Source organism: Antennarius striatus, chromosome 19 (genome assembly GCF_040054535.1).
Source record: "Antennarius striatus isolate MH-2024 chromosome 19, ASM4005453v1, whole genome shotgun sequence".
NCBI lineage: Eukaryota > Metazoa > Chordata > Actinopteri > Lophiiformes > Antennariidae > Antennarius > Antennarius striatus.
The window spans coordinates 1,109,219-1,129,663 of NC_090794.1; the positions used below are offsets into that span (position 1 = coordinate 1,109,219).

Sequence of the window (20,445 nt, forward strand, 5' to 3'; positions counted from 1 at the left end):
AATATTCTCTCACAAGACTAGGTTTCATATTTAAACTTTTACTTGAAGGCAAAAATTTTAAATTTTATTTTCAGATATAATATCGCGTTTTCATCTGTCATTAAAATAGATTTAGGTATTAAAATAACGTATTTCACTTATTCAAATGTGGCTGTGGATATCATTGATCTACTGTACAGCAGGCACTATTGTAGTAATATCCCTCCAGCAGCTAGGGGGCAGCACTGAGGATAGATTTTCACATTACTTCCGCCTCCAAAAAAACATGGCCGCCCCCATGATGATCAGACGAGAGCTATCTTCTCTCGCTCGGATATTTAGAGGAATCTCACGCTTGGTGGAGTATTTATATATATTTTTTAACTTGAAAGATTGCATGTTATCGTTTCTGTTCGGAGAAATAAAGAATAAATCTCTGTCCTCTGACGTCAGATGTAGCATGGATGCTAACCGGTAAGAGACGTGAATGTCTGCTAATGTTTCTCCACAGGAACCCAGAGCGGGGGTCACCTGTTCCGGACACCGGACGTGGAACACAACCAGGTGAGCCTTTATTGACCCTTAGCTTTAAGTTTCTGTCCGAAACAATAGTAAATTTAATTAAAATAAACAAAATGTCACAAGAGCTAAATGTGATTCTTTCCTGACAAGTGTTAGCTAGCATACAGGAAGTTGTTCCCTGTCCTGTGACCTTTAGGTTCCGTCTCCCACCGACCTCCATCACCTCCTTCCACTCAGCCACGGCGTCTTCATCGACACCTTCATCGGTGAGTCTGTGTTCTCGCGCGTCTGTCGGGTCGTCGGTAGTTTTAACATCTCCAGATGTTCCTCAGATCACCGTCACAGAGGAGCCAGACGTTCTCCTCCAGAGGCTGTCGCTGCTGGTCAAAGGTCACGACCGGGCCGTGTTGGACAGCTATGAGTTCTTCGTCACCATGGCGGCGAGAGAGCTGGGGATGGCCGTTAGCGACGTGTGAGTGAAGCGGCGCCCAGGCGGTGGATTGTGGTTCCTTTTGGGTGACTGAGGCGGTTCTTCCTTCACAGCTCGGAACCCAAGAAGGACATGGAGAGGTTAACGCTCCTGAAGTCCGTCCACATCTTCAAGAAGCACCGCGTCCAGTACGAGATGAGGACACACTACCGCCGCATCCAGGTGAGGAATCCCGCCTTCCTGAATCGTAGAGTCGATTCACACCTCAGCGGTTCCTGACGGAGCGTCGTTTCCCAGCTCACACACCTCACAGGCAGCACGGCTCAGGTGTTCCTGGAGTACGTCCAGAGGAACCTCCCCGAAGGCGTCGCCATGGAGGTGACAAAGGTGAGTGACCGCCGTCGGGACGCTCCAGAACGATCCTGCCGGCAACGGCTCATCCGTGTTGTTTTGTTGTTGTCAGACCACGATGGAGAAGGTTCCGGATCACATCCTGGAGCCCATGTCGGATGAGGCCCCGCCCAGCCAGTGACCAGCTCGGTGGATGTTTCCTGTGGCGTTTGTTTCTGTGGTTCTCTAATTAAAGTCTTTGTTCCATGACGACTCTGACTCATTTTAGTCTCAATTAGAATCAGGATTCTAGACGCCTCCATGTTTAATGACCCTCCATGAGAACAAACACAGACAGTGAGCAGGTAAACAGCGAGCAGGTAAAGCCGAATCTCATTTCATTTCTTTGACAGAAACAATCAAGACCGAAAACAAAACGTCCCGTTGAACTTGAACGCCTTCGAGTTTAATAAATAATTCCATTAAATTAGCCAAAGTTTTATACATTTGAGTCACAACAGGTGAACTCGTGTTCATTCTCACCATTTATTGATTCTTAGAGAAAAGAAAGTGAATTTAACAGTCACCCTAACACGATGCAGCTCCCTCTGGCCTTCTCTGTACTTCTCTATCAACATCCTCAAAGCAAATACTGCATCTGTAGTACTCTGTTTGACATGAAACCAAACTGCTGCTCACAAATGTTCACTTCTGCCCCTAGCCCAGCTTCCACTACTCTTTCCCACTCTACTCACTATTAGCGGTATTCCCGTTATTAAATATCATTACACTATTAAACACTTATCAAATAAAACCTAAATGGGTATAAAGCAGCTGTGAGACGATGACACGTTAATAAACCAGCAGCAGGAACGACTTCTGTTGGTGATGCAGCCGAGGTAGACTAACAAAAGTAAAATAATTCCAAATTTAATAAGAAAATTAATATATTTTTTTAGGAAAATACAAAAACTTACAAAAAATCCCAGGTTTTCCTGCTATTTCTGCTACTTTCGCCGTTTTGTTTGGCGGATCCGTGACTGGGAGAGTCCCGCCTACCTAGTTTAAATACTGGCGTGTGATTGGTTATTGTTGTTCTTGGCATTCTGATTGGATAAACCGTTCACATCGCTAGAACTGGTTCTGAAGACGCTCCGCGAAACAACTGGGTCACAAATTCAACACGTGAAATAAATTTATTTGAGACACATTCAGGCTGAAAACATGGTGGAGGATAAAACCTGGATTTAAAACACTCTTAGATCTGCTGATTTGTTTTTAACTACGTGAAGAAATGGATCAGATATTCAACTCAACTTAAAAAGAAAACAAAACAAAAAAACCCTAAAAGACTAATTATTGAGGTCAAACAGCTTTTCAACACAACTAAACCTAAAACATCATAAAAACAAACAGTACAGTCATTCATCACATCCTGGATGAATCCAGACAACGGCAGCCTCATATACAGAAATAATAAAGTACATTTCTTCTTCTTCTTCTTTCTTCTTCTAGTTAAAAACAAACGGCCGTTTAATAATATTTACATCATGAAGAGGGCCGACAGAGGAGGAAGAATATCCCACGGCATCCTGGACACTCGTGACAGGCGGAGCAGCGACGTCCAAACGCGTCAGGACAGATGCGTAAAAGTGTTCCATGCGCGTCCTTTACGCGCGGCTCAGCAGCTCCGACAGCTCGTTGATGTACTCGATGGTGTATTTGAGGGTCTGGATCTTGGTCAGGGGCTGTCCTCTCTTGCTGTAGTCCGGGGGCAGGTAGTCCCGGAGCTGGTGCAGCGCCTCCGCAAGACTGCGCATCCGCATCTTCTCCCTCTCGCTGGCCTTCATGCGTCTCTTCACGGACATCTTGGGCTTCCCCAGCCGGTGCGCCTTGGGGGGCGACCTGCGCTCCGGGAAGCCGAAGGAGAAGTCGTCCAGCTCCCGGTGCTCGGAGCAGCACGTCTCCGGCGAGGAGCACACGGAGGAGGACTCCGGGGAGGCGGACCGGACGGAGTCCCCCCCCAGGACGCTCCAGTCGGTCAGCATTTTGGTAACAACGGCGTCCAGGTTCATGTTGGAAACGTCGCTCCAGACGTTAACGCAGCGAGAGGTGAATGTCAGGGAGGGGGGGGGACGGTTTTATATCGAACAGCTTTATGGGTTCACAGCTCAGGAGAGAAAAAAGTTCAAAGAAAACCTCCAGGAGCCAAAATGCGGCCTTCCTTCAGGACGTCTGGGGGTGTCACCGAGGTGTGAATGAGGCGAAATAGACGGATGATGGGATGGCAAGAAAAATAATTAGATTCCTGTTGTTGGAGGGGAGGCTTTAAAGTCTGCGTGGCGACACTTATCAGTTTGATGCGAGCTGTCTAATGAAGGATGGGAGGATGTTGTTCCACCTGAGCGCCTCACACCCCCCTGACAGAACGGCTGGGCTGGAGTTCAGCATTACAATTCAGTGGGAATGAAGTTCTCTCATTGTTCCGACACGGACGTTCAGACCGGATGGATTCTAATCGATTGTAAATAAAACATAATTTATAAAGAGAATTTTCCGGCTTGTTAAACTTGATTCCAGACGCAGGTCAGAGGTCAGCTGGTTGTTATTTGGCCGGAGGATGCAGCTGTCACCAACCTCCTGCCAGACTTCTCATGTCTGAGGAAGGTGTTTAAGGCCCCACCCGGGATCAAGGGGGCCCCAACACCGGTGGGTTGTAAAGCCCAACCCCCCCAGTCTGTGGAGCTGTTAGTGGGTAAATAAGTGAAACAAGTTAATACTTAAATCAGCTCAACAACCAGATAAATATTCAATATAAAAATCACTCCTTTGGTTTTCAAAAGTTTTTTTGAAAACTTTATTCAGGATATTAAACATAAAAAAATTAGTCTTTAATTTAAAGAATTAAAAAAAAAAAATTTAATTTGAATTTATTAAGTATTTTAATCCCTGAAAGGAAATTAAAAATCCACACTAAAAATCCAAAAAAGAAAGCTTTAACCTGATTAAGCTTCAGCCATAAAATATTTGCCAGAAAAATCAAATTTTTGAAAAATAAGTTCTCAATGAAATCGAAAATTCTGACAAATTTGTCAGTGTTTAACATAAAATTGTATATATGAGCTTCAATATGTAGAATTTTTGTTATATCCAGATTCCCCCCCCCCACATAAACATGTAGATGCACGTGTCATTTGAGAAAGAAAATGTCAAATTTATGATGTAGAAGTTTCAAAATGCTGAGACTGGAGCTAAAAGCTGCTTCAGTTGATGTTAATTTAATTTAATTTAAACTCAGTCGGTTCTGCAGGTCCAACTCTTTTCTTTATTAACCTCAAATAAACAAGATAAAGTATTTATGCTCAGAAAGCTTCACAGAAACATGAGGGTCGTGTGTCGACTTCACAAACTTTTATTTTCTTGATTTACTCTTTGGTAAAAATAAAAGAATGTTTGCTCTGGTTCCTAAAAACTATTTAATGTATTTAAAAGACAATAATTTGTGGATCTGGAGCCAATTTAAAGGAACAGTTCATCCAAAAAATTAAATCTTTTAAACAAATATTTCTGGAGTTTCACAATAAGACGATAATAAAAACAACATGTGAGGATCCACAATCGTTTCCTGGACGATATAAACGTGTCCCTTTAAACCTGACTTCCTGTCAGAGGGGGCGTCGCCCTGATGGACTTCCTCCCGTCGTCACGCTGCCCGTTTCATCGCCTTCAGCTTCAGCCGCTCCGCCAGCGGCAGCGGGCTCTCGCCGCAGGTCAACGCGTCATCGCTGTCCGACAGAACGATGGGCGACGCCGGGGGCCGGAGGAACACGCTGTCGTCCTCTGTCGCCATGGAGATGACCCGGCGCGTCGACCCAGGTCTAGACCCAGGTCCACACCCAGGTCTAGACCCAGGTCGAGACCCAGGTCTCCGGGGGAACCCTGAGGCAGAGCTGGTGTTGTTCCTGATCCTGTTCCTGACCTTCTGGTTCCTTCGAGGTCCAAACCGCCGGTTCTCGGCGTCGCTCTCCTCGCTGGACGAAGCCCCGCCCTGACACACGCTCCTCTGGGGGGGCGCCGGCGCATCGGTTCGATGTCGCCCCGGGTCAGAGCGGTGCCTCTGGGGCGGGACCGCCGGGGTCGACACGTCCGTCCTGACAGACGTGTGTCTGCGAGGCTCTTTGGAGGCGTGGCAGCAGTTCCTCGTCTGCGCCGCTGCCTCGTTACTTCCTGTTTCCGTCTGATTGGTTCCACGAGGTCGGTGTGGGATGATGGGATGTTTCCCGCCCCCGCTGCCCTCACTGACGAGACAGGAAGCGTCGCGGCCAAAGCGTGTTGGGACTTGCTCCTGGTCTCCAGCCGTGGACGCGTTCCTCAGGAGAAGCCGCTCCCTCAAGGGGCGTGGGGGGGCGGAGTCTTCTGCTCTAGGCTGGGGGGTCTCCTGTGCCCCTTCGCTTTGACTCCCTGATGTTTCCGTCCGCTCGGGTTCGCGGTTTGGAGACGACGTGAAGGACAAGGCGTCCCAGTCGACGTCGCTCAGGTGGAGGGCCTCGATCACCGCGGAAACGGACGGCGACGCCCCCTTCGCCTCAGACTGGGGGGGGTCTCGGGGATCTTTGGACTCCTGAGGGTATTTGTGGGTCACCGGGGCGTCTAAAACCAGCGCTTGAGGGTCTGAGAGGGGGCGGGGCAGCGTTTGAGGGTCTGAGAGGGGGCGGGGCAGCGTTTGAGGGTCTGAGAGGGGGCGGGGCAGCGTTTGAGGGTCTGAGAGGGGGCGGGGCAGCGTTTGAGGCTCGGCGTGAGAAGACCCGGTGAGACTCATCTGAGCCAGGAGGCGGGACATCCCATCAGAGTCCGGATCCGGCGGCGTCTCCGTTTTCCCCCTCCTCTCTGTGAAGACGGAGACGCGGCGTTAGCGCTCAGAACGCGACAAATGAGTCACAGCTGTGTTACATACATGTAGCATGTAACGTACAACACCCCCCCGACCCCCAGTGGCCCGTCCAATCACACACGTCAAAGGAAGAAGAGAACCGAAGGCTCTGATTGGATGAGTAGTGTCAGGCACACACAGTAGCGATGCTGCAGCTAACCCAGTAATAATAAAGGCTAATACGCTAATAATAAAGGCTAATAAACTAATTATAAAGGCTAATACGCTAATAATAAAGGCTAATAAACTAATTATAAAGGCTAATACGCTAATAATAAAGCCTAATATGGTAATATTAAAGGCTAATACGCTAATAAACGGCTGCCATATGACGCAGGAACACAAAGGAAAACTGTTTTCAGTGCTAGCTTGTTGAGGAAATGAGGCCGTCAGTTATGGCTTTGGGGGGTTGAGGTACAGGGTGGGGGGGGCACCTCCCTGATGCATCAAAGCCTTTGGTGTGAACCAGAGGAGCTGCTAAACTATATTTTAAGGCGTGAGAGCTGCTGTTTGTTCTGTTTGATCAGGACCCCCCCCCCATTACCCCCCCCACCCCACCCCGGGTCAGAGGTGTGGTGGTGGTGGTGGGGGCTCGGGGTCCTCACTAATGAGGACCTATCAGAGGTGACCATCAGGGCCTGACGGCGTCTTACTCTTCTTGCTGTCTCTGCCCTGAGTTTTGTCTGTCAGGTAGCGCTCCACCAGCTCCGGGTACGCCAGCCGGAACAGAGACTCCTCCTCCACCGTCCTCACTTCCTGTCGCTCCGCTGCAGGGACGGCGTCAGGAAACACAAAGTGTTCTGCGAGGAGGAGACGTCAGCGTCAGACCCCTTGAAATCTTTACCGTTAAAGGAGGCAGAAACGGTTAAAGGTCGAATCCGCCTGATGGGTCGTGGACATCTGGACTTCGACCTCTGACCTCCAGGATCTCAATGTAGTCCAATTCATTCATTCATTCATATAAAGTGTTAGAATTATTAAAATTCATTCAAACTATTTCCTCAAAAAAATTTTACTTTTTCTTCTTCTCTTTTTAAATTCTTCAAATAAAAGGTTTTTAGGACACGCTTCAAAAAATTAGTCGGAAATTAGATAAATTTATAAAAAAAAACAATTTAAATAATTATTAAGGTTTGGAAACAATCGCTGAGTCGATTAAACCCACAAATGTTCAAATTCTCTCCAGTCATGTTGAATTAAAATAAAATCTGGAGCATAAACCGGTTCAGTTTTCATCCGACGAGTGATTCCAGACAAGAAACGTTGTCATGACGACCGGCTCTGCTGATGTCATCGCCGACTCACCCGGCGCGCTCCAGACGACCTCAAAGCAAGCGATGGCGTTCCTCACGCGCGGTTTGAGGATCCTGAGGGGGGAGAGAGAGAGAGGAGGGTCGTTGGTCGGCGTGCGTCTATCTGTCTGGGGCCTGAACTGAAATGGAATGCGGCCGGCGACCTGAGCGGCTCGATCTGGGAGGAGCTTTCTCTTCCGTGTTTCCTGTTGATCAGCTGGGCGTAGGTCATCAGCACCAGAACCTTCTCGCTGGTGTAGTGCTCCGCCCACTCCATCCTCTCCGAGGCGAATCTCTGCAGAAAACGATGAAAAACATGTAAAAACAACTTTAAAAAAAAAGAAGCAAACAGGAAGTGGACTCCACCCTCACCCGCATCGACAGCATGTCGGGTCGTCTCCTCCTGAAGTGGGACGCAGGTTTGTCCTTGGGGACCAAGAATTCTCTGATGATCTGTCCAAAGAAAACAGTCAAAGCCTCTGAACGGACGCGGATCGGCGCGTCGGCGTTTCTCCTCCGTACCTCCGTGAAGGGAAACTGCTGACTCGCCAGCGTCTTCCTGAAGAACAAAGGAAAACGAGGGGATTAGAGGAGGGCGACCCCCAACGGGAACGACTCGCCGGCGGCTCCTCCACCTACTTCCTGACGTTGTCCTCCAGGGCGGAGGCGCGGCGGCGGTGCCAGTCACACGGGCAGCGGTAGTCGAAGGCGTGGGGGTGGCAGGAGCGGCTGCTGCCGCACAGGAAGCAACCGCCGCGGCCGTGAGCCGCCGCCGAGCCTGGAACCCCACCGGAGGAACGTTACAAACACCAGGGGGAGGTCAGAGGTCAAAGGGGGCGCAACTCACCCGGATGTCGACACAGCTGGCAGTGGACCACCTTCTTCTCCGCCCCCTCGGACACGCCCGTGTGCTCCACCCGCCACCGGCTGAACCTGAACGGGATCCAAACCCCGCCCCCATCGTTAAGGCGTGACGTTCAAGACACGCCCCCTCCCTTTCATTCGTGGCGTGGGGGGGAGGGGGGTCTTTCCTACCTCTGAAGGAGAGTCTCCCCGTTCAGCATCTGGATGAGCCTCAGCGCCTGTTCCCGCCCCACGCCCGGGACGCCCTGATGGGGGCAGATGTGGTTAGACGACTGTAACGCCCCCCCCCCCTTCAAAAAAACAAAACACCCCCACCTTAGGGATGTAGTCACAGCCCAGGAGGATGGCGAGGCCCACCAGGTTGTCCCTGGACAGCTGCAGCTCCGTCCTCACCCTGGACGCCTGGTAACAGTCCACCTGGGGGTCCTGGGGGGGGGCGGGGGGCGTCAGAACAGAACCGAAGCAGAACCCCCCCCATCGGCGATGGCGGGATCAGACCCTACCTTGCCGTTCAGGTTGAAGTTGCGGTAGACTGTCCGGGCGCCGTACAGGAAGGCGTCGCCGTCGTTGGTGATGCAGCCGTCCACCAGCCCCCGCTGGTCCAGGAAGGCGCACATGGCCTCGGCCTCGCCCGCCGCCGCCACCCAGGGGACGCCCAGGGAGTCCAGCATGTCTGCACACTGCGCCGTCTCCATGGTTACCACACAAACACCACACCTGGACACTCGGGACAGGACACCGTCCCACCTACCTCCCTCAGGACGGCCTTGAAGCGCCCCCTGCTGGTGGCCGCCGGAGCGGACCCCCCTCCGGAGCCCCCATATCTGGCGCGGCTCCTCTTCCTCATGGTCTCCGCTTTGAGGGGGGGGGCTTCCCCCTCCATCACGAACACCAGCTTCACCCCCATCAGAGTCAAAGACGAAACCCTGAAAAACAGGTTCCTGGACGCAGACCGGTCAGGTTAATGCTGACTCATCCGAACCGGAGCTCACCCCCCCCCCCCCTCAGGTGGTTCACCTCAGGTGGGGGCGGCTGACCCGCCCCATCAGCGCCTGGACGTGCTGGGCTTCACACACCCACAGACTCAGGTCCACCGCCAGCGTCTTTCCGCCCAAACTGAAGACCGGAACCGACTCCCGGACCGGGTCCAGGATGGACCACAGGTCGTGGACCCCCATGGCGACCGGAAGTTAACCGTTTGAACCGAATGTCACGCGGGTGAAGCGTTTAGACCCCGCGAGACAACAAGGAACCCCCGCTAGGAGATTTCAAACCCCGCCGCCGTTGGGCTGCGTTCCGTTTAGCTCACTCCGCCGCCTTGTTACCGGATAAGATCGAAGATAAAACATTTTATGTGTTTATAGGAATTAAAATAAACTACTAACATGTTTGTCTGAAACTTTAAGTCATTTATCTCCATTTAATTCACTTAGTAAATGAACAAGGTGGGAAGAAAGGCGACAGGCTTACGAAATCGGTATGTGTCCGACAGTTTTAAAACATACGTCACATTAAGGCGCCAGGAAGTAGATGTTACCATGGATACAAGGCTGTCGTCGTAAGAAAGGGACATTTTTGATTGAATATCCGGTTGAAAAACAAACAAACATCGGAACAAAAATAAAATCATAGGAAATATTTTTTAAAAAATCCTTTTCAGTTATTTTTTCAATTTATATGAACACAAAAATGTTTTATTGTTTTATTATATAAAACATAAAAATGTTTTACATATCCATGCTTGGTATCTTTTTTTCTTCAGCACAACTTCCTCTATATGAAGAGATTTTTATTATTTCACTATAAACTACTCTATTGACATTTTGGGCCAAAATATACACAAACAATCAGATTTGAATTGAAAATTTAAAAAAAAATCTATTGCAATAAAAACCACAAACATGCTCATTGAACCGTTGTGGAACCTTGAAATATAGCAAATACCAAATATAGGTTGCCAACATAGATATATAAAATGAAAAAATTGAACTAAATAAAAACATGTATTTTTTCAGTTGCTTTTGGCTGTCCACTCTCCTCATATCTTTATGCAGACACATGAAAATAACATTTAAAAAATAATTTTGACTGTTGGATGATGAATGCACCATTTCAGCCGAGTTTCACGTCTACTCTGTCGCGTTAAGATGACGTGAGCGATCCACGTCACAGACCTTGTTGTTTACAAGGCTTTAAAGACACCATGTGACCCGACCGCGGCTCGTGTTTACCGGGTTACCATAGTTATGATGCTGTTCCGGGATGAGGAGCGTTTCTCTCCAGAAACGGACTTAAAACGTTGCCTCAACATCGTTGGTTTAGTTAAAGACCCGCACTTCCATGCTGCCACAACCGTTGCCAAGGTAACCATTCATTTATTTTTAATCTACTGTGTTCATGTTCGTAATTGGATGTTAATTCTCCACCTTCACCTGGATCACTGGGAATCTTCACATCTCAGATGTTCATTCATTTTTTTCTTGACAGGAACTGAAACAGAGGTTTCCTGATGAGTTCCTGGATCCACAAATTGAGCCGCTGCTGGAACTGGACTGGGACCAGTACCTGTGTCAGAAGAAAAGGGTGAGATCCTGAGGTTTTACTGAGGCTGAATTAATAAAAGTGACTTTAGAGAACATTCATTTATCAACTGATCTGGTCCTTTAATCTGAACAAACAAACAAACAAACAAACAAACAAACAAACAAGCAGCGTTGCTTCTGGTTGCTTTCACACGCCTAGGAGCTGCGAGGCGAGGCATGGCGACACGACGGCGGCCTCCTGTGTTTCGTTGACGGCGTCCTGCTGGGCGACGACCAGGATCTGACCCACTGGGCCAAGTACCAGTGGAGCCTCATCGACGGCCGGACGCAGGACTACAGGACGCTCGCCAAGGACAGATACCTCCAACACCTCCAGAGCACCGGGGCGAGTCACAAAAACCAGATTAGACCTGATTAGATTAGATTACACTAGATGAGATTAAACTAGATTAGTTTAGACCAGATTAGACTAGTTTAGACTCGACTAGATTAGATCAAACTAGATTACATTAGACTACATTAGAATATATTAGACTAGACAAGATTAGACTAGATTAGACTAGACTAGATTATATTAGATTAGACTAGACTAGATTAGACTAGACTAGACTAGACTAGATTAGACTAGATTAGATTAGACTAGACTAGATTAGACTAGACTAGATTAGACTAGATTATATTATATTACATTAGAATAGATTCGACTAGACTAGATTAGAGTAGATTAGACTAGATTAGATGGATGGATGAATGGATGGATGATGGATGGATGGATGATGGATGGATGTTAACGTGTGCCACGCCCCTGTCCTTCCTCGCAGCACGTCTTCGTCTTCATGGAGGTGGAGGTGGCAGGAGAAGCAGCAGGGAGGCTGTTGATGGAGGTGAGGAGCTTTTACCCCCCCACCCAACCCCCCCGACAGAGACATCGCTGACAACCCCCCCCTCACCCCGTTGTTGTCCGTCTGCTCAGCTCTTCTCAGACGTGTGTCCGAAGGCGGTGGAGAACTTCCGGGTCCTGTGCGCGGGGGGGCGGGGCTTATCCCGGAGTGGCTTCCCACTGACCTACAAGGGCTCCGTGTTTCACCGCGTGGTTCCCAACGGATGGGTGCAGGGTGGAGGTTCGTTTCTCTCATTTTATGAATACCCATGATGCCGTGCTTCAGTCACATGATGGCTGTGTCCTCTGGCTCTAGACATTGATCCAAAGCGGAGAGGCGACGGAGGCGAGTCCATCTACGGGCCGACGTTTGAAGGTGAGGGTTCGGAGGTCATCGGTTTGACGACGGGATCGAATTCAAACGCTGTGGTTTAACCCTTTCAGACGAGAGCTTCGCCATTCCCCACAATAAACGGGGTATCCTGGGAATGGCCAATAAGGGCCCCCACAGCAACGGGTCCCAGTTCTACATCACCCTGCAGGCCACGCCCTGGATGGACCGGACTTACGTCGCCCTTGGGTTTGTATCCCAAAACTGACGGCGCTGACGTCTTTATTCTATTGATTTACTCTATTTCTTATATTTTAGCCAGGTGGTCGAGGGCGTAGACGTCCTCAGGAGGCTGGAAGAGACTCCGACCTGCAACGAAAGACCTGAGCGCGACTTCAAAATCACAGACTGTGGAGTGTTTAAGTTTTAGTCCCTATAAACTGTTCATGTCTCATTTCTTACATATTTAAATCCACATATCTGACAAAAAACATTTGTAACTGAAGTTTGCGTTTGTTCTGGTTGTCGTACTCATGACTTGGATAATTAAAAACATTTTTTGTGTGTTTATCAAACAGCATGTTATCATTCTAAATGTGCATAAATGAAAGCTACATTTAATGTGTTTACGCTTAAAAATAAGACAATCAGCAACATTCATCACAGGTTAAAGCAGTCTAGATAAAAGTAGACGCCAGAAAAACACCCCCACAGAATATTTTGGGGTTTCTGTCCACGATGGAAAAGCATAATAAATAATAATAATAAAAAAAAATAACTGCATTAACTTTTCGTTAGAGAAAATAACATAAAGCAGTGTTCAAATTAAATTTTAAACAGAGAAAAATATATATCTATCAATTTAAAATAAAAATAAATAAATAAAAGATTTGATCCCAAGTTAACTGCATAAGGGTCAAACGCTGTGAAAAAACCCCAAATTATATTCCAGAATAAAATTATATTTTGTCTTCTTTTTTTTTTACTGCAGTTTGTAAAAGTTCCTGAATTTTAAAACACATGTTTACCCTCCAGCTCCTCAGCCATTGGTTGATTGACCAGTTTCGAGAGTGGGCGGGGACAGACCTTTTTTGGTCACTACCACTGCGTCACAGGCCGCATTAGATCAGCCAATCAGGTCTCGAGTTTATATTTAACGCTTAAATTAATATTCATCGCTTCTGTTCGTTTTATTAACTGTTTTATGAACTATTTTATGAACTATTTTATTAACTATTTTTATTCGGCGGAAGTGGAGCCAAACGTTTCTTAAATGACATCACTTCCGGTGCTTCGTTACGCCCCCTCCCCCTCCTCCCTGTGACGTGTGGGCGGCTCGCGCTCACTCCCCCCCGCCCCCCCCGGTAGAAAGTGCCACATGACCTGTCAAATAGGAAGTGAGGAGCTCCCGACCGGAGACAACAGCAGCGACCGCAGGACGAGGAAGCCGCGATCCGTTCTCTCTCTCTCTCTCCCCGGCACGTCCGAGCTCATCTCCCCGCAGCCATGTTCCTGAAGGCGGTGTTCGTCTGCGCGGCCGCGGCCCTCATCGGGTGGTCGGCGGTGGCGCAAGTGGGTGAGTGTCGGCGCCGAGCTAACGGCTAACAGCTAGCTTACTGCGTTAGCTGATCCGAATCGCGTTGCGTTCACACGCTGACAGGTGTCAGATTCGTTTCTTCACCAATCAAAATCTCAACCCCCCCCCCCCTATTTTTGGTTTCACTTCCTCTTTGGGGGTGGGGGGGTTAGCTAACATGTTAGCCTGCTAGCACAGGCTGTGATTTGGGTCTGAAACAGCGTCACTGCCTTTAGGAAGCTAGTTTGTTGACACACAGATTCGCTGCACTGATTGATTGACAGCTTCCCGTCGATCAGGTATCGGAGACCTGATCGACTCGTTATGCAACTGCCGCGTTCGGCCCCAGAGTCGATGCTAACACCTCCCTGTCACCTCGGCCGTGGCTTGTTTGCCCCTCTTGACTGGATCAAATCAAAAGTCCCAAAACAGCCAGGAAACAGGTTGGATCAGAGGGTTCGGTTCGGGTCCAGGTGTTTTTGTGGGACCAGAAAGTTGTATTTTTAGCCTGGATTGGAGAAAAATGATGCAACGTCATCCCTAGAATCTGATCTGGGGGGGGTGAAGTAATCAGATTCAGCTTTTACAGTCAAGAAATAGAGCTGAAAATAATTTAGTTTTATTTATTTTTAAAAACACTGATAAAACACCTCAATTTCCCGAAACCTGTAAACGCCTCTCTGCTCTACTCAATAGACTGTTTTATGGGGGGGTAATAATAATAATAATGAAATGTGTTTCTTTCCAGATGACTGTCACCTGTTGGATTGTGACGCCTGTCTAAACAAAACCGACTGCCAGTGGCTCAACTGCTCATGTGAGTGTCCGTCCAGGTCTGGAGGGGTGGGGGGGTGGGGGGGGACAGGTCAGTCTTTGTCCGGCCCGCATTGTCCGGATAGTCGAGCTGATTGGACGCATGTGTTCCTGTGGACGATTGGATGACGACAGCCGTGTGAACACGCGTCTGACCGCGGCTCTGGTCCTGTTAGTTTTCACGCTGTTAGGGGCGTTAGCGTAGCTCGGTCGATATGCCCCCCCACCCCCCCACCACCCCGTTTGAACGAGGAAGCGAGGCGGCGTTTGATTGGTAAAGGGAGATAAAGGTGTGAAGGAGAGGAAAGGGTGAGTCAGCAAGATAAGAGGCTTGTTCCCGTCGGGGCGACTCGGAGGTCGTCTCGCGTTTCTGGACCGTCCCATTGGTGTAACCTGACACACACACACACACACACACACACACACACACACACACACCTGTGTGGAGCAGAAAGGTGAATCCGCTTGGAAACCATAGCAACTGCATTTAATCTCCCAAAGTCTGTATCCGATGGTTATCGTCATCATCATCATCATCATCATCATCATCCTCACGCGGGGTTAAATCGTGAGCCGTCCTGGAGGATTCTGGGAAGTTGTCCCATTTTTATCTTGTTTTTGTCTGAAAGTCTTTTCTGACACGAGAACAAACGAGTCACAGCCACCACCTCCCACACACACACACACACACACACACAGACACACACACACAGACACACACACACACACACACACACACACACACACATACACACACACACACACACACACACACACAAACACACACACACACACACACACACACACACACACACACACACACCTCATAAACTCCAGAATGGATCAGCCATTGGACGTGACGTCAGCAGAAAGCAGAGTTCAGCCCCGGCCAGTTTAACCCCCCCCCCCCCCCCCCATAGAAGACGTTACCAGATTGATCCTGTTCTGGGATTTGGTGTAAACAGCTCAACGCTTTAAACTCACACGCGTGTGTGTGTGTGTGTGTGCGTGGCAGAACTGGTTCTGTCAAACCGATTCACACCCGCCGATGATGTCATCGCCTCAAGAGGGTGAGAGTTTACCCCCGTGGTCACAGCTGACTGCAAGATACCACCCCCCTGCCCCACCGAAGGGACCCCCCCCCCCCCACACACACACACAGGACCGGTGTGAAAACTCCATCCTTATGCAACCGCATGGCAGTTTAGAAAGCTGAGTCATCAGTTCCCAGCCTTCAGACAGGCTTTCCTTCCGTCGCGTCATGTGACAGGATGAACAGACGGAGGCCACGCCTCCACCACCCCCCCCAATCCCTCCATCTGGTTTGAACCTCCAGAAAGTGATTGGAAGGTCACGCCGGGTCCCTACCGAGTCCCGTTCTTTAACGGTTGGTGACGGTTTGTGTCGTCATGGCGACTTGTTTTTGTTGCTCACAATCAGGATGTCCCTCCCCCGCATTATTAGAGATGTTTACTGCCCAGGACCTGAAACACGGCATTCCAGAGACAAGTGAAGGCAACACGGTGCGAAATATGCGTCCGAAAGTCCAACAGGAAGTGAAGCCGCCGATCGACTCTTGGGGTTAATCATTGATCGGAACATTTGATCCGATCAGCTGGAACACCTCGTGTTCTCATTCGCTCTCAGAAACAGAAGTGTTTGACGTCGGCGGTTTGAAACGAGTCACTTCCTGTCAGTGGTAAAAGTCGCAAAACATCACAAACAGCGACTCAGCAGATAAACGAGGTAAACAAACGTAAATATAAAAATAAATGGAAATTTCCATTTATTTATTGTATTTATTGTAAACAAACTGTTTTTTTGAAAATGAAAGTCATCGAGACGAAAAATAAATTTTTTGTTTTGGCTTTTTTTACGGTTGTTTTTTTAGTACAAACATTTGGTTTTTTTTTACAAAAAGATTGTTTTTTACTAAAATAAATTTTGTGGAGAAATTTTTCATACTTTGGCTCTAAAATGAATCTTTAACACACATAAAACGATAAAACCTGCCGGTAGGTTCAGTTGTGACACTCCCGAGGACCCCGTCGTACGACGTCGGTCGATCGGAAACAGCGAGGCGTTTTTAAAAACACATCCAACACGATGACTCGGCGTTCTTAGCGGGAAGGAACGCAGGATGTGGGCTCGTTTTGAGGAAGTGGCTGTGGACTTCCTGTGGAGGAAACGGGGGGAAGAGATCGTCTCCTGGCTGCGCTTCCTGTTGCTTCGTCTCGGGTCGGCCGATCCGACGTGAGAAACGCGCTCTGATTTCACGTTTTCATGTCGTTCCAGCGGTCCTTTCCTGTCGTAACGCCACCCTGGCGGCCGCCAACGACACCTGCAGCAACGCCAGCTGCTCAGGTGAGTCCCTCCGTTCACTTACCGTCTCACGTTAGCGGGTTGGACCTGTTGTGTTGGGGTTCCGGACTAACGGGGGTCTCTGGGTCGGTCACTAACTGTTGTGTTTGTGTCCTGAGGACTAGTTGGTAACTCTACTTCCTGTCTGGGCGGTGTCTCTTGCTTTCCCTTCTGTCTTGGTGTCGGTTTCCTGTCCAGAAAACACCACATCCACAACTCCTGCCTCTTCGACCACCCCCCTCCAACCTACAGCCTCCCCCACCAACACTAGCAGCACCACCGCAGGTAACCGGTCCCTGAACGCCTCATCCGCCCCCTGGGCTCCCCCAGGCTCCAAGTGTTGCTTTTTCGTTTTTTAAGTTCGAATCCTTAAGAAATTCATCAAATTAAAATTCAGTAGTTGGATGCACCGCTGTATCGATTCTGATTGGCTGTTTTTTTCACGAGTCATTGTCGCGCAGAGATTAGCGTAGCAATAAAGATCCGTCCCTTCCCTTCTTTATCTGCACCAAAACAAACACGGCCGATAACGGCGTTCCCGTTTTCCGATAACACGACGTCCTTTTGCAGAAGGGGCGTGGCCGTTAGAGGCGTAGCCGTGTGACGTCTCGCCAGCAGCGCTTTGGTAACGGCGGGATCATTTATTTCAGAGTTAGCTGCTAGCTGCTACAAGCTGCTAACGCCAGATCAGTGTGTCTGAAGGGAGCAGGGAGGCGGGAGAAGCAGCTAGCAGCAGCTAGGCGCTAACTCAAGGACGACTGTGAGCATCCTATCGGATGACGAGATTGTGTTTGTGTCAGTTTGCCGTTTACAAAGCGCTGCTCAACGCTAACGGAAAATGTGACGTAATATGCTATGTGCTACGTATGCTAACGGCTACGTATGATCTCTGCGGACTCGTCTCAAACCCTTTAAACGTTGCTAAAAGAACTAGCGGAGCTGAAACCTTAAGGACTTAAACGACTTTAAACGAACGTCTCGCGTCACACAAGCTAACCGTCTTCTGCCCCGTCAGCAGGTAACTCCACCTCTATTTCCACCGTCGGCCCCGCCCCCAGCGTGAACGTCTCCACTACACCTTCGTGTAAGTAGCACCTCAACACTTCCACACCCTCTTTTAGCTGCTAGCCTGCCGCTAACGCCCCCGTTCCCTTTCGCCCGGCAGCTGGGACCAACATGAGCACGACGGCGTCGCCGTCGCCCGAACCGCACAAGAACACGTTCGACGCGGCGAGCTTCATCGGCGGCGTGGTGCTGGTGCTGGGGCTGCAGGCCGTCATCTTCTTCCTCTACAAGTTCTGCAAGTCCAAGGACCGCAACTACCACACCCTCTGAGGGAGGCCACGCCCCCCCTTTGGAAGCACCCAGCCAATCTCCAGCAGCCTCTAGAGAAGACCCCGCCCTCATCAGGACCACTCAAACAGTGTTTTCAAGCAGGTCCTCTAGACCCTCCACGTTTGTGCTCCTTTACGCTTCAGGCGTCGCGTCCAATTAGATGACTTCTAGCCCCGCCTCCTGCTATTATTCAAAAATGGAGGGGAGGGGTTTGTGTCGCTCTAGCCCCCCCCCCACGATCTCACCTCGGTTTTGAAAACACTGTTTGGGTCGGTCTCTTCTTCAACGTGACGATTCAGTATTTGCTTTTAACCTGTTGATTTGTGGGCAGGTTCCCCCCTCCTCTAGCCCCGCCCCCTGCCCCCCCCCCCTCCCCGTGCGGCTGTATCGTGTAAATGTGCTGATAGATCGTGTAACAGCAAGTCGGGTTTCTCGCAGTACAAGGGAATAAAAGCAGCAACACCAAATAATCTGATGTCAGACACGCCCCCTCCGACCACGCCCACTCCCTAACTCCGCCCCCCTGGTCTTACAAATCATCCAAACATCAACTGCAGCTCAATGCAATAAAATCAAATACGTTTGTTCTCGACTCGACCGACATCGTTCAGTTTTGGGGCGGCCCTCGTTTATTTTTGGGGGGGTGGGGGTGTTCCAAATAAAGATTGTAGAATATTTACAGAATCGAAGTTTCGTTGATGTCGAGACGCTTGAGAACGAGCCGATGGAGAGAACGCTCTTGATGTGAAGTGCCTTTAAGCGAGGACGAGGAGGAGGCCCGAGTGGCGCCGCCACCGGCAGAACCGTGGAATCCCAGCTGGCCCTGAAGGCAACGCGAGACGGGTCGTCGCCGGAGGGCCCCAGTCAGTCGTTAGTGAAACCCACAGAATCATTCAAAGGCCCCTCCTCTTCGAGGCCCCTCCCACCTCGCCGTTTTATTTTTGTAAATCGTTAATTTTCCGATGCGGCGGCGGGCGGATCTGAAGCGCGGCAGGTCGTTCCCGTTAGCGCGGCGGCGGCGACCGTGAATGAAGCGCGCGGCGCTAACGTCATGTCTCTAATTAGCTTGCTGCTAACCGCGTGTCCTCCTGTTCGTAGCCACTTCCTGTTTCTGTCGATCCAAGGCGAGGGAAGGCTAAATGAAGGAGATAATGTTTGCCTTTTTTTCTTTGATCTTATGCTAGACGCTTGGGCTCGTGATTTTTAACTCCTGTCCGTACAACTTCTTCACACTTTTAAAATAACCACTCGATTATTAGCGATTAGCCCTGCATGCTAGCTGAAAGAACGCCTTGGCAAGGCGAGCATAAAGCCACAGTCCTTCCGTTCTGGCGTTGCAGTGACGAGCTTTAGTTTTGTCACCTCGTCTTAATGATTCAGCAAAAAAAATTAAAAAAAATTTAAATCGCTGAGTCATCGCTTTGTGTTCGTACGATGGCGAACGCCTTGCGATCCCGATCACCTGGTGGCGTCAGGGCCAACCACCCCAAAAAGAGGAGTCATTCCTGAGGAAGCGCGGCGTCACATGTCGACCTCGCAACTCATCCAAACACCTCCGGTTACCACGGAGACCAATAGATGCCCATTGTGTTGCCTCTCTGCGGCACCTCCTAAGGAAAAGTGCCTTATTCGGTTCCTGTCCCCCTCCCCCGTTAGACACCAGTGGGGCGTTCAGGTCCCGCGTGGATTTTTCTCTTTATATTCTGCTTCAATGTTTTTTTTCGTCATCCGGCTCCGCCTTAATTTTTTTCGTGCATGCTGACTCAGCGTTTTGCGTAGGAAGCCATCGCCCCGTCGGTACGACCCTTCCAGCTTTGCCCCCCCCCCCCCCCCCCAGCCTCGCTCAAACTCAGCCATCAGTAGTTTTTTTTGCAGGTGCCACAAATGAGTTTTGTTCTGTGCTTCTTTTTGTTTCTCTCCGACCTTTTATTTCGTGCCTTGTTTTCTAGTGTCGCCTTCGGTTTGATGATGGAAAAAGAACAAACAATAAAAGTCTGATTGTTGTTAAACCAAATCGCTGCGTCGCATCTTTTGGAAACCAGATGTGGATCTGGTTCCGTGTGTGAACGGAATCAGAATCAGATCAGAATCCACATTTGAAGCGTTAAAAACACACAAACATCCATGAAGCTGGAGTCATCCTGACCATCGAACAAACGCTGAATCAACATGACCCCCCCCCCCCCCCACACACTTGGCAGGGGTACTGAGGCCTGACCCTGATCAGTGACAAGCACCGGATTGGGGGGGGGGTGTCAC

At 49.5% G+C, this 20,445-nt stretch overlaps 5 protein-coding genes across 9 annotated transcripts; 3 read left to right on the forward strand and 2 right to left on the reverse strand.

Moving 5' to 3' along the window:
* Positions 1-256: 256 nt before the first annotated feature.
* On the forward strand, positions 257-1,531 carry mrps10 (mitochondrial ribosomal protein S10). The gene is made up of 7 exons (XM_068343031.1): positions 257-337; positions 491-543; positions 698-767; positions 834-973; positions 1,045-1,153; positions 1,229-1,318; positions 1,395-1,531. Exons 1-7 carry the CDS (start codon positions 266-268, stop codon positions 1,461-1,463), a joined length of 603 nt encoding a protein of 200 aa, XP_068199132.1. The 5' UTR covers positions 257-265; the 3' UTR covers positions 1,464-1,531.
* Positions 1,532-2,931: 1,400 nt separating this feature from the next.
* Positions 2,932-3,336, reverse strand: msgn1 (mesogenin 1). Its single transcript, XM_068343409.1, has one exon. It carries the CDS (start codon positions 3,334-3,336, stop codon positions 2,932-2,934), a length of 405 nt encoding a protein of 134 aa, XP_068199510.1.
* Positions 3,337-4,608: 1,272 nt separating this feature from the next.
* LOC137613422 (flap endonuclease GEN homolog 1) lies at positions 4,609-9,799 on the reverse strand. The gene is made up of 13 exons (XM_068342632.1): positions 9,365-9,799; positions 9,099-9,288; positions 8,851-9,027; positions 8,663-8,773; positions 8,519-8,592; positions 8,331-8,416; positions 8,123-8,261; positions 8,006-8,042; positions 7,856-7,936; positions 7,648-7,778; positions 7,497-7,558; positions 6,845-6,991; positions 4,609-6,148 (listed from the first exon to the last, which is right to left on the reverse strand). The coding sequence occupies exons 1-13, from the start codon at positions 9,523-9,525 to the stop codon at positions 4,965-4,967; spliced, it is 2,580 nt and encodes an 859-aa protein (XP_068198733.1). The 5' UTR covers positions 9,526-9,799; the 3' UTR covers positions 4,609-4,964.
* Positions 9,800-10,291: 492 nt separating this feature from the next.
* Positions 10,292-12,754, forward strand: ppil6 (peptidylprolyl isomerase (cyclophilin)-like 6). Of its 2 annotated transcripts, none has more exons than XM_068342826.1 (8): positions 10,292-10,710; positions 10,835-10,930; positions 11,090-11,275; positions 11,712-11,774; positions 11,864-12,011; positions 12,087-12,146; positions 12,215-12,350; positions 12,420-12,754. In XM_068342826.1, the coding sequence occupies exons 1-8, from the start codon at positions 10,594-10,596 to the stop codon at positions 12,529-12,531; spliced, it is 918 nt and encodes a 305-aa protein (XP_068198927.1). In that variant the 5' UTR covers positions 10,292-10,593; the 3' UTR covers positions 12,532-12,754. The 2 variants fall into 2 exon arrangements, with proteins under 2 accessions (XP_068198927.1, XP_068198928.1); XM_068342827.1 differs by having other exon boundaries at positions 12,424-12,754.
* Positions 12,755-13,465: 711 nt separating this feature from the next.
* cd164 (CD164 molecule, sialomucin) lies at positions 13,466-20,200 on the forward strand. 4 transcript variants are annotated; one of them, XM_068342885.1, is made up of 6 exons: positions 13,469-13,677; positions 14,426-14,494; positions 16,786-16,854; positions 17,050-17,136; positions 17,867-17,935; positions 18,017-20,200. In XM_068342885.1, the coding sequence occupies exons 1-6, from the start codon at positions 13,608-13,610 to the stop codon at positions 18,184-18,186; spliced, it is 534 nt and encodes a 177-aa protein (XP_068198986.1). In that variant the 5' UTR covers positions 13,469-13,607; the 3' UTR covers positions 18,187-20,200. The 4 variants fall into 4 exon arrangements, with proteins under 4 accessions (XP_068198988.1, XP_068198989.1, XP_068198986.1 ...); XM_068342886.1 differs by having other exon boundaries at positions 13,470-13,677; positions 17,870-17,935; XM_068342887.1 differs by lacking the exon at positions 17,050-17,136 and having other exon boundaries at positions 13,466-13,677.
* Positions 20,201-20,445: the final 245 nt, after the last annotated feature.